The 12,058-nt window shown below is 40.9% G+C and overlaps 1 protein-coding gene across 2 annotated transcripts in view; it reads left to right on the top strand.

The window, feature by feature from the left end:
• Window positions 1-788: 788 nt before the first annotated feature.
• Window positions 789-12,058, top strand: part of ILRUN (inflammation and lipid regulator with UBA-like and NBR1-like domains) — a 109,255-nt gene continuing 97,985 nt past the window's right edge. For both annotated transcript variants that reach the window (XM_024766006.1, XM_024766005.1), the window contains exon 1: window positions 789-1,011. In XM_024766006.1, the coding sequence (XP_024621774.1) occupies window positions 854-1,011 (158 nt within the window). In that variant the 5' untranslated portion in view covers window positions 789-853. The remainder of the gene's footprint in view (window positions 1,012-12,058) is intronic.

The following is a 12,058-nucleotide window of genomic DNA, read 5'->3' as shown; positions in this document are numbered from 1 at the left end:
TCATTCTTTGATCTTGAAAAGGGGCCTTGACCAGTTAGGTGTACTATATGTACCGTAACACTTTAAAAACTTAACAAGGCAATGTCAAATTCTCGGGACTTAACCTTTATTTTGAGAGGCTTGGTCTTGACGGAGTGGGTGTAAGATTATATGCGGTGTTCGTCTGGACCTGTGATTGACGTTTGTATCGAGGCCTCCCTTACTTTCCGGAAACTGGAAACTACCGTTGCATAACAGAAACAGCACGGGTAAACTGTGGTAATCATCACCGAGGGTGGCCAGGAGCCTAGGATTTTAGGGCATTAACCCTCTGGGAAAGCAGCTCTAGAAACTTATGCAAACAAGTCCGTCCAGAGCGAGGGGCAAAGCCCTGGCTGGGAGGACTGGGTCTTGTATGCCATCTGGTACTTGACCTTGCCCTGGCCTCTGTTCTTCCCCGACTTCAGTTTCCTCACCTCCCAAACGCTGCCGTTGTGGTACAAGAAGATCCCGGAGCTTTTCCCCGCCAACCCCGGGCTTTAACTCCTCCCTCTCAGCGTGGGGGCGGGGCGAGGAAAAGGTCAGGCCAGGAGTCACCTCCCCGCGCCGCCCGGCCGTCCCCTTCCTCCTTCCCACTGCCCGCCCCCTCGCTCCACCGCGGTGAGGTCACGCGGGGGACGTCACGGGTTTCTGTCGCCACGGAGGGGCGGGACTCCGGGAGAGGAAGGGGCGGGGCTAGGCGGGCGACGCTTGCGCAGTGGGCGCGGCGCGGGAGGAGGCGGAGGCGGCATAGAAGCGAGAGGCGGCGGCGGCGGCAGCGGAGTGTAGCGGCTCAGTTGTGAGGAGGCGGGGAAGCGAGTGTCCGGCCCCAGCCATGGAGGGCATGGACGTGGACCTGGACCCCGAGCTGATGCAGAAGTTCAGCTGCCTGGGCACCACCGACAAGGACGTGCTCATCTCCGAGTTCCAGCGGTTGCTCGGCTTCCAGCTCAACCCGGCCGGCTGCGCCTTCTTCCTGGACATGACCAACTGGTGAGCCGGCCCCGCCGCGCCAGCCCTGGCAGCGGCCTCGGGGCCCCGAGGGGAAGGGAAGGGACGCCCAAGCTCGGCGGCCGGGCGGGACGGTCGGGCACTGAGGGGTACCCCCTTTCCGGGGCGGGGAGGGAGTGTGGGGAACCCTAGGGGCCTGGAAGAAATTTGGGGGCCGAGCAGGGCTGGAGGGGGATGTATGAGGAGAGTTGGGGTCCGTGGAGGGCAGGAGAGGCGGAAGGGAGATGGGCGGGGGTTACTCCTGAGGTTCTGCGGAGTATTAGCGGCCGAGGAACGCGGGAAGAGAGGGAAAGACTCGAGGATCGAGGCACGGGGTCGACCTGTGAGGAAGAGCGCTGTGGTGTTGGCTAAGAGTAAAAAGCACAGAAAATCTGAATTTGGGGAGTGGGCAAAAGCTTGGGGTATGGAGTTAGGGGCTGAGGATGACAGGGATTAGGGGAAACTGAGGGAGAGAATTAGGTACTATGCAAGAACCTGGCGCGCGGGTGAGACTTGGGAGTTAAGAGCTGAGAAGAACAGATTGTGTGTGTGTGTGTGTGTGTGTGTGTGTGTGTGTGCGTGTCCATTCGAAAACAGATAAAGAAAAGGGAAAAACTTTATGGGGGAGGACAAGTGAGTACGGTAAGAAAGATGACTTTCCCAAGAGCTGTGCCAGGGAGCGGTGGGATCTACTAGTGGGATCCGCTAATGGAGGACCGGGAGTGCTAGACCTGGGGCACGGTGTGGGAAAAACCTTAGGAAAAGTGAAGGAGAGAGATTATCTTGGGGGAGGGAACTTTCTGAGGGGATTGGAGCCCTGGGCTCCAGAATGCGGGAATGGAGAGGGGCTTATCCAGAGGGGCTTACCGGAAAGAAAGCTGGTTGGTAGATGTTTGCGAAAATGGAGAACTTGACTTAGGCTGGGAACCAAGTATTTTTGGCTTGGAGTTTCCTTGTAGAAGACTGAATTGGGACAGAAGACCATGACAACTTAGACTAAAGGAGTATTTCTTGGCTTTGGGTGGAGCACTTGCTATTTTTGATAAGCAAGGCTTCCCTTTGTTCTCTGAGGGGTTGTTGAGTTCACTCAGGGTGAGTGATTAAGTGGAGACCATTAGACTTCCTTTGAAAGGATTTCAGGTGAAAGAACTCATCTTTCTTTGGTCTTAAAGCCATGAGATGATTGCCCTTTGCTCTCTGTGTTGGGCATGTGGAATCTTGTTTCTCTTGGCATCACTTATACAACCAGCCTCCCCTTTATTCCCTGTCCACTGGATGCCTCAAGCAATGCCAGAAAAAGAGGCTGTAAGCCTAGTCTTGATCCCGTTACTCATCGAGCCCTATCCTGAAAGATGCCCATCTTATTAATGGGAGCCTTATAGCCGTGGTGACGTGTGAATTTTTTTCTGTGCAGCATCATTGGTAGGTCCTGTTGTTTATCTTTAAAGTTGATTGTTATAGTAAGAGTGGGATTGAGTTTTTAGATGTTTAGAAAACTCTTTGAATGCAGGAGATAGTCTTTATAATTAAAGAAGCATTTGTGACCCCCCACTTGTATCTTTTATGTCCGGGATGATCTCAGACAGGGACTACAGCCTGCAGTAGTTTTCTGAACACCAGCCTATGTGTTTAATAGAGAGTGACAGGGGTTATTGAAAACACCAAGAAGAGGTATTACACTGGTGAGATTTAGAAGTAAAGCTATATCTTGAGGAGTGTTGTACCCTTGCCTGCCTGCTTCCCACCCCCAGCTCCTTTTCTTCCTTGTTTACGCTAGTTCAGCATAAGAGACTTGGCATATTGTTGCTGCCAGTTTGGTAGGGGAGGATCATTATTTCTCCCCACCCTCTTGTGAGTTGTATCATTTAAATCCTGCCCTAATAAGTTTTTAGTTTTTTAGAGTCAGTATTTATTAGTACAATTATTAATGGCTACAGAAACAATGTAATGAATTTTATATGCTTGAGGTGTGTGTGTGTTTAACATCTAAGATTGTTTGTTTTTGAGTGTTGTGAAAGGTGAGGCCCAGTGTGGATGAGAAAAAAAAAAATTATGGTTGCATTATAAAAATTTTATTTGAATTTTATGTAAAAATTATTAAGCTCAATGACACTGAGTAGCATGTGTTCTGATGAGATGTTATCTCTATAAAACAAGGTGATATCAGCATTCCTGAACAAAGGAGTGAGCCATTAAAAAATGTATTCTGGTTTTAAAACAGAAGTCAGTAGCTTCTTAGGAATCCAGGCAATTAAGTGATAACTCAGCTTTAAGTACGTTACCTTATTTTTTGACTGTAGAAGTCATGTTCTTTCTTTTCTTTGATTATAAAATGAAAAATTTGTGAACTGAAGGAAGTAAGGCTTGTTATGCTTTTCTTTCTAACGAAAGCAGTTAGTTTCATAATCCAATATTGTGTTTTGATTCCTATGTTGACCTGGCTAAATTTGTCTTTGTTTTAAACAAATACTCATCATAATTAATAAAATCTAGTTAAAATACATACATGAATGCATACCTGGTCAAAATATTTGTGTGTTAAATAAATATCTAAAGTCTAGAAATGTATTTTTTTAACATGTTTATTGGAGTATAATTGCTTTACAGTGGTGTGTTAGTTTCTGCTTTATAACAAGGTGAATCAGCTGTACATATACATATATCCCCACATCTCCTCCCTCTTGGGTCTCCCTCCCACCCTCACTATCCCACCCCTCTAGGTGGTCACAAAGCACTGAGCTGATCTCCCTGTGCTATGCGGCTGCTTCCCACTAACTATCTATTTTACATAGAAATGTATTGTTTTGTTTGTTTTTTTTGAAATGTATTGTTTTTAAGTGTCATTTAATGTCTGACTTCGGAAACTGTCGAGATAGTCCCGGTACAGGTTGCCAAAATTTCTCTCAAATTGCTGTGGTTAACCTGTTGAATTTGAGATGATTAACCCTCCTGTGACTTTATAAGTGCCTGCTTTGGGTTGTAATAAATAACCAGTTGTCTAGTGATTGTTAAAAAATAATGTGGTAAAATAAAAATGATTATTTTAAAATGAAGGCCACGAGTCTTCTAAAATGAAACCCTACTTGGAAAGGTTTGTTTTCAAAAGTAAGAATTTATTTTTGTTGTTGGTAACAAACAACTTTTTAAGAAGCTGTTGAAAATTGGCTAAATTGAGGTTTTGGCCTTATAAGTTACCTATGTGTAAACATAGTTTTTTTTTTTTTTTTAGTCTTAGGTTGGATATGCATTATATAGATATTTCTATTTAATTTAGAACCCAGTATTATTTCAGTTTTGTACTGTTTATACCTGAGCTGGCAGCTATGCTGCTGGAGATTGGTGGAACTGACTCTTAACAAAAGTAGTTAATTTTTAGTTCCTAAGTAAGTACATAAAGCGCATAAATGGTGTGGTGAAGGAACCCAATATCTGAAGCTAAGCTGAAATGACTTGTAAATTAGAATAACTTTCTATAGGTGGAATGTCTTGCAAAGACACTTTTGGGCTGTGAGTATAGAACTTGGAATTCTAAAACTGGAAGCTGGCTTAAGATTCTCTAGTTCATTCTAGTTTTTCCTGCAAAATTGCATATAACCCTTCCAAGATAGCTTTTCTTGCATCCCTGAGGGCAGAGATTTGCATGATACCTTATGGTAGTGTTTAATTACCTTTCTAGTTAGAATTATGTCAAAACTGAATCGTTCTTACTGTAATTAAGCTTTTTTCATTTGCTTATGTCCTCCTTGGAGATGAAGAATATCTAATAAACACGTTCCTTAAGAGGTCAGAAAGCTTCTATTAATACAAATCACTAGAAATTTTCAACCATGTGTCATTTTAACACATTCAGTTTAATGGTTTCTCACTCTTTAATGTAGTCTGATAGATTTATATATATTTTTAAGTGGAAACCAACAGGATTGAGAGGAGAGCTTAATAGTGGTGAAATATACATAACGTAAAATTTACCATTTTTAGTCAATTCTCAGTGTTACATGAGATTTTAAATCCAGTTGTGGCCCTCAAAGTCATTTGTCTCTGTTATGTTTTCAAAGTGAGTTATTCTTTAGTGTTTGTGACAAGAAACAAATAACACTTGTAGATTTTTTAGAGAATGTTAACGTAGGAGTTATTTCTCATTATAGGGATAAGTAATTTATCTTTGACCAGCATGTAGACAATGTTGGTTGTTTCTGTCCCTCCTATTCATTAAGCTAGTGCTTTGCAGTTTTGGTGCAAAACTGCAGAAGTTTTGCAACATCCTAGGTTGCCTTCAGGTATCTTCAGGAAGCAGCGTGTATTTTTTGGAACACTACACACGCCCATCATGGATACAACAGATGTTTTCTAGAAAAATAACTCAGGAAAAACATTTTTGTAAAATAATGTCCTATTGACTTTCTCAGTATTGTCAGAAGCACCCTTCTGGATAAAATGAAGGTATAACCACTAGGCAATGAAGTGAAATCAGAATCTCGATGTGAAAATCCGTTGTACATCCTATCTGATCTCACAGTGCCTCCCCTGCCTGATCTTAATCCATTTCTCAGTCACCTGCATGCTAAATGAGTTTCTGATCCACTCTCTGGTTTATATGTATGCATCTAGGAAAAGTCTCTTTATGACAGATAAAACATGATATTAATAATGATCTCCTTTAAAAATGTGTGCCAAGCAGCAGCTTTAGGAAGAGAGTAGGAAGGGTTGCGTAACAATGACAGTGTTGTGCACGCTCTTGCATTTTTAAGAAGGTTGGGAGTTCTTGGTTTGGACCTTCTTCTTTCCCACTTTTTTTGGCCTTTTTTGAGTGGCACACACAGGTTGGGACTCTGGGTATAATATAAAATAGTTTACAAATAGAGCATCAAGATTCATTTTATATCAAGTCACAACTAATCTCCATTATCGCCAGGGTGGGTGGAGGTGTTTCTTTACCATCTCTTGTCTTCCGACTCCCCCACCCCAATTTGTCTAGCACATAACAGCAAAAACTCAACCAAACAGTATTTATTTATTTATTGGTCACAAGGCTTACGGGATCTTACTTAGTTCCCCACCAGGGATTGAATCTGGGCCCCGGCCTTGAAAGCACCAAGTCCTAACCACTGGACCACCGGGGAATTCCCTCAACCAGACAGTATTTAAAGAAATGTACTTTGGATAGACCCCTGGCAGATAGTGTAATACAACAGCAGAAGACAGCCTCTATCATAATTTGCTCTCTGACAGGAAAAGAACATGCCTGAAACTATGAGAGAAAAAGTTTGGGGATAGTAAGGAAGCAGCATTCATATGTTAATGCTGAATTAACTGAGTAAAATTTCAGAACAGGTAAGAATGGACTGAATCAAACAGAACCAGTGATTCACAAATATTGAGTGCTTGCTGTGGGTAGGTTGCTTTCTTAGAAGGTTTGAAATGGTTGGGATTTGAATTGATGGAAAAGTTGTGTAATGTTAGGTGGAGGATATTTCCTGAGTGAAACCAGGAAGGAGCAATTGGAGCAGAGCTGTCTGGAAGATTGGCTTGGCAAGAATGTGGTTAATGGGATCAGAAGTGATGAGAGATGGAGCTTATTTTTATTTTTGCTTTGGAATATTGTTGGTTTTTAAAAAATTGGGGTGAAATTGACATAAAATTGAACCACAGTAAAGTTGACAATTCAGTGGTATTTAGTGTGTTCACAGTGTTGTGCAACCACACCTCTGTCTAGCTAAAACATTTTCTTCGCTGCAAAAGGAAACCCATCAAGAAGTTGCTCCCCATTCCCTTCTCCCCCCAGCCCCTGGCAACCACCAATATGAATTCTTTCTCTATGGATGTATATAAATGGAATCATAAATATTTTTACTTTTGTGTGTGGCTTCTTTCAAGCTTCATCTTGTGTATAGCATGGATCAGTACTTCATTCCTCTTAATGGCTGTTTAATATTCCAGTGCCTGTGTATACCACAGTTTGTCCATTCATCCATTGGTGGACATTTGAGCCATCTCTACCTTTTGGCTATTGTGAATAGCGCTGCTGTGAACATGTGTTTAGGTATACTTGTTTGAGTACCTGTTTTCATTTCTTTGGATATATATGTAGGAGTTGAATTGCTGGGTCATATGGTAATTCTATATTTAACTTTTTGAGGAGCCACCAAACTATTTTCCACAGTGGCTGAATCATTTACATTCCCCTAGCAATGTTTGAGGGTCTGTACCAATTTTCCTACAAACTTGACAACACTTATTTTCCTTTTTTAAATTATAGTGAGTCTGCAGTGGTACCTCATTGTGAGATTGATTTGCATTTCTCTGGTTACTAATCGTGATGAATGTCTTTTCATATGCTTGTTGGCCATTTGTATATCTTTTTTGGAGAAATGTCTATGAAAGTCCTTTGCTGGTTTTTTAACTGGACTGTTTGTCTTTTTGTTGTTCAGTTATAAGGGTTCTTTATATATTTTGGATACTAGACCCTTATCAGATATTTGATTTGCAAATATTTTCTCCAATTCTGTGGATTGTTTTTTTCACAATTAAAAAAAATCTATTTATTTATTTATTTTTGGTTGCGTTGGGTCTTCGTTGCTGTGCGTGGGCTTTCTCTAGTTGTGATGAGCAGGGGCTACTCTTCGTTGCGGTGCATGGGCTACTCTTCGTTGCGGTGCATGGGCTTCTCATTGCGCTGTCTTCATGTGTTGCGGAGCACGGGCTCTAGGCGCGTGGGCTTTGGGAGTTGTGGCTCACGGGCTTAGTTGCTCTGTGGCATGTGGGATCTTCCCGGACCAGGGCTCGAACCCATGTCCTCTGCATTGGCAGGCGGATTCTTAACCACTGTGCCACCAGGGAAGTCCCCTATGGATTGTTTCTAAAATTTTCTTGTTAATGTCCTATGATGCATAATTGTTTTTAATTTTGGTGAGGTCCAATTTATTTTATTTTTTGTTGTTGCTTGTGCTTTTGGTGTTATAGCTAATAATTTATGCCAATCCAAGATCATGAAGATTTACCTCTATGTTTTCTTCTAAGAGTTTTATGGTTTCAGCTCTTATATTTAGGTCACTGATCCATCTTGAGTTAATTTTTGCATATGGTTGAGGTGGGAGTCCATCGTCATTCTGTAGAGTTTAATTTTGATCATATTATATGCTCTGGAATTGGCTTCTCATTGACTCTCCATTAAATATATCCTTTACTTGTATTAAATATGTACTGTACTTGCTTTGGCCACCACTGAAAATTGGGCCAGAAAAGTGTGCAAGGTTTTCTGATGGGGGAAAAAACTTATGCATGTTCTATTGGCACCAAAAACTAAATGTATGTTCAAAAGGTCAATCCTCCCTGCCCCCAATCCTTCAGCTTTTCTTTCTGACTTTTTCCTGTTTCATTAATAGCTACAGTGGTCTTCCAGACATAAGGCTTGAACTGTGTTATTTCCAGTGCCCTCTCTTTCCTGGATACCCCAGATCATTTGCCAAACCCAGCTCATTTCCACTCTGCAGTGCACCTCCCAACTGTCTCTTTTTTCCATTCTCCTTGCCATCACCTTAGCTTATATAGATTATGTTACCACTTTAACAGGGTAACATAGGAATAGTCTCCAAATTGGTTTTCTGCACCAGGTTCTCCTCCTTCCAGTCCATTTTGTGGACATACCCCTACCAGGTCAGTCTTTCTGAATCACAGCTTTGATCAGGGCCCTTCTTTTCTCAGAAACCTTTGTGCCTTGTTGCCGACCAGGTAAAGAGCAGAGAGCTTTAGCTTGACATTCAGGACCTTCCATAGATTGATCCAGCATATCTTTTGTGATGGATATCCTGCTCTTCTCTGCCCCATTCTGCTCCTCTCTGCCCCATTCAAGCTGGCCTCTGCTCATTTCCCACACATACTTTTGCTTTCCCAATTTTTTTTTTTTTTTTTTCGGTATGCGGGCCTCTCACTGTTGTGGCCTCTCGCATTGCGGAGCACAGGCTCTGGACGCGCAGGCTTAGCGGCCATGGCTCACGGGCCCAGCCGCTCCGCGGCATGTTGGATCTTCCCGGACCGGGCACGAAGCTGTGTCCCCCGCATCGGCAGGCAGACTCTGAACCACTGCGCCACCAGAGAAGCCCTGCTTCCCCAGTTTTTAGCTTTTTTCTTCTACCTAGAATACTGTTATTTCCTTTCTTTATACCTCATGAAATCCTATTGTTGTTTTTTGAAATTGGGACACGAATTCTTGGTAGTGCTGCCTTCTCTGAACTGCACTCTTGCCTTTTTAATAACAGTTATCATATATGATACACAGCATGGAGAGGAAAATGTCCCCTAACGGCCTTTGTTTCTTCCTAAGCGTCTGATGCAACTCTTTGTATGTAGTAGGTGCTCAACAAATATTTGTTGAAGTAGTACCTGAACGTAGGTGGGAATAAAGATTTTGTTTTTATGGAAGTCTTGAAGTCTAGTGCTGTTAGAAGAAACAAGTTCTATAAACTAAGCTTCTTTTCAAGCTCTTTTGTTTGTAGGTTTAATTTGGACATACATGACATAAAACCAAATTAAAATTTAAGTAACAACAAGAATATTGTTTCTGGAAGCAATCTGAGCCCTCTGCAGGTTGGCCCCACCTTGTTATATACCTACCTTTCCAGGCATGTCTCCTTATACTAAATATCTTTTGTAATCAGTTTATGAGAGAATGTATTAGTCAAAGTTAGGTAACAGTTATTTAGATATGAATGGAGAAAAATATTTTGTAAAATCGCTGAAGTTCTCCTGGATCTTTGCCAGTATTTTTTATTGAGGAAAAACTGTAAAAAGCAGCATAAGCACATAGTAAGTTCAAATAGTTTAGAAGGGTCTAAGCGGGAGTTGCAAACTAAAATGCTTATAGATGTCAGGTGGGGGACACGAACAGTTGAAGTATGTGTGAGCTAGAAAGCACTTGCCTTTTATAAAGAGGATGTCTGATACTTGCCTTAAGTCAAATATTGCCATGCTGGAATGGGGGCCCAGCGTTCTTAGATTTTTCCATTTTTTCAAGAGAAGCCAGAAATGCAGATTTTTATGGGAGATTTCCTGATTTTCAAACATTGGCAACTATTTTAAATACTTTTAAAACATTGTGTGGGCCAAATAAACTACATCTGTAGGTGGGACGTGGTCCTTGGGCCGCGAATTTGCAACCTGTGGATGAACAGTGAAAAGCAAAAATCCCCTCTCCTTTCTAGATATAGCCATTACTATTTCTTCTGTACCTTTTAGAAAATGTTCATGTCTATAGACTTTTGTACATATACACAGGTAATTCTTTTTGCATGTGTGTATATGTATATGCATATATAAAAAATTAAATGTATATAAAAACTTTTAATAGCAGTGGTATTGCTATTTGAATAATTATTCTTCCTATCCAGACTAGTGGGTACCATATCTCTTGCACCTTCTTTGCTTCAGTGGGCAGTGAATTAGCTGTCAAGGTACTTGGATAGGGTGATCAAATAGATACACTTTTTTAATTAACAATGCAGTGGTGAAACTAATATATTGTAAATCAACTGTAATTCAATAAAAAAACACATAATAAATACCAACGAAAAGCAACGAAAAACCCGTGCAGTGGTGGATTTGGTCTCTTCAAATATAGTAAAATTTCTTCACTGTATTAACAGACTCTCATCTAGTGATTACATATACTTATTAAACCTTTGTTTTGCTGTGTTAAGAGCAAAATGTGTTAAGTAAACTACCTAGCAGTGAGCTTATCTGAATTTACTTATGAGGTACCGTCAGAGAACACATTTCATAATTTGAACTTTTTAGGGACCCAAAACACAAAACTGAAACTCACTTTAACTCTTTATTAAACCATCTTGTAGAGATAACGCTAATACATTTTGCACTCTGTGGAAGGGTAGTTGATTTTGTAAGTGATTTTCTAATGATTTGCCGAAGTTAATGTATGTCTTGAGAGGGGTAGCAGTTTATTCCAAATATGGAACTCAGCCTCATTGAATTTACTGTGTACTGGGTTTGAAAAGACTCACTTTTAGAAATGAATGGTTACGTTTTCTTAAACTGTTTGAGCCTCAGGTCTGTACAGTGTTTCCAGGAGTTTGAACTTGAATTATTGTGCTTGAGGTCAGTGATTCATAGCCTATAATGTAGCAACAGCTTACTAATGATTGATTGAATGATATACGATGTGCTTCTAAAATGCTTTGTGGTCAGCATTTATCTTCTAAAGTAAATTTTGCTTTTTAATTAAAAAATACTTTGATAACAGGCTTTGAGTAGTGGAAATCATTAGCCGAGGGATGGGGTTTGCATACACCTGTAACTGGGAACTACTGCCTTTAAAATATTTTAAAATTAAAAAATAGTAAAAATTGTATTATGACATAGATCTTACTGCATATAAGCTAGAAAATACCAAAAAGAAAAAAATAAGCCATACTCGTGGGACCCAGAAATAAGCAATTTTAACCTTTTGATCTATATCCTTTTAATACTATTGTGTGTGTGTGTGTACCTGTGTTTGCTTTACAAAAGTGGAGTATTTACTATATTCTGGGTATTGTTTTAAGTGATTAAGTTTAATATATAATTTAATGTTCATAATAATTCTGGGAAATAAATACTGTTATCTTCATTTTATAGAAAAGGATTAGAGACTCAGTGAGGTTAAATAACTTACCTAAAGTTATGTGGGTAATACATGGTAGAAGTAGGATTCAAGTATAAGCAGCCTGGGACCAGAGTCTGTGCTCCTGATTGTTGTGTTTTACACGCTGTATGGGTTTCTAGGACTGCCATAACAAATTACCACAAGCTGGGTGGCTTAAAACAAATTTATTCTCTTACAGTTCTGGAGGTTGGAAGTCTGAATTCAGGGCATTGGCAGGGCTATGCTCCCTCTGAAGATTCTTAGGGAAGAATTCTTCCTTACCTCTTCTTAGCTTCTGATAGCTCCTGGCGTTTCTTGGTGTTCCTTGGCTTGTAGATGCATCACTCCAGTTTGTCTCAGAAGTCACATGACCTTCTTCCGTGTGTGTGTGTGTGTGTGTGTGTGTGTGTGTGTGTG

Source organism: Neophocaena asiaeorientalis, unplaced genomic scaffold, assembly GCF_003031525.2.
Source record: "Neophocaena asiaeorientalis asiaeorientalis breed wild unplaced genomic scaffold, Neophocaena_asiaeorientalis_V1.1 scaffold46, whole genome shotgun sequence".
Taxonomy (NCBI): Eukaryota; Metazoa; Chordata; class Mammalia; order Artiodactyla; family Phocoenidae; genus Neophocaena; species Neophocaena asiaeorientalis.
Note: the sequence above shows the minus strand (reverse complement) of the source record. Positions and strands in the feature narration are given on the sequence as shown.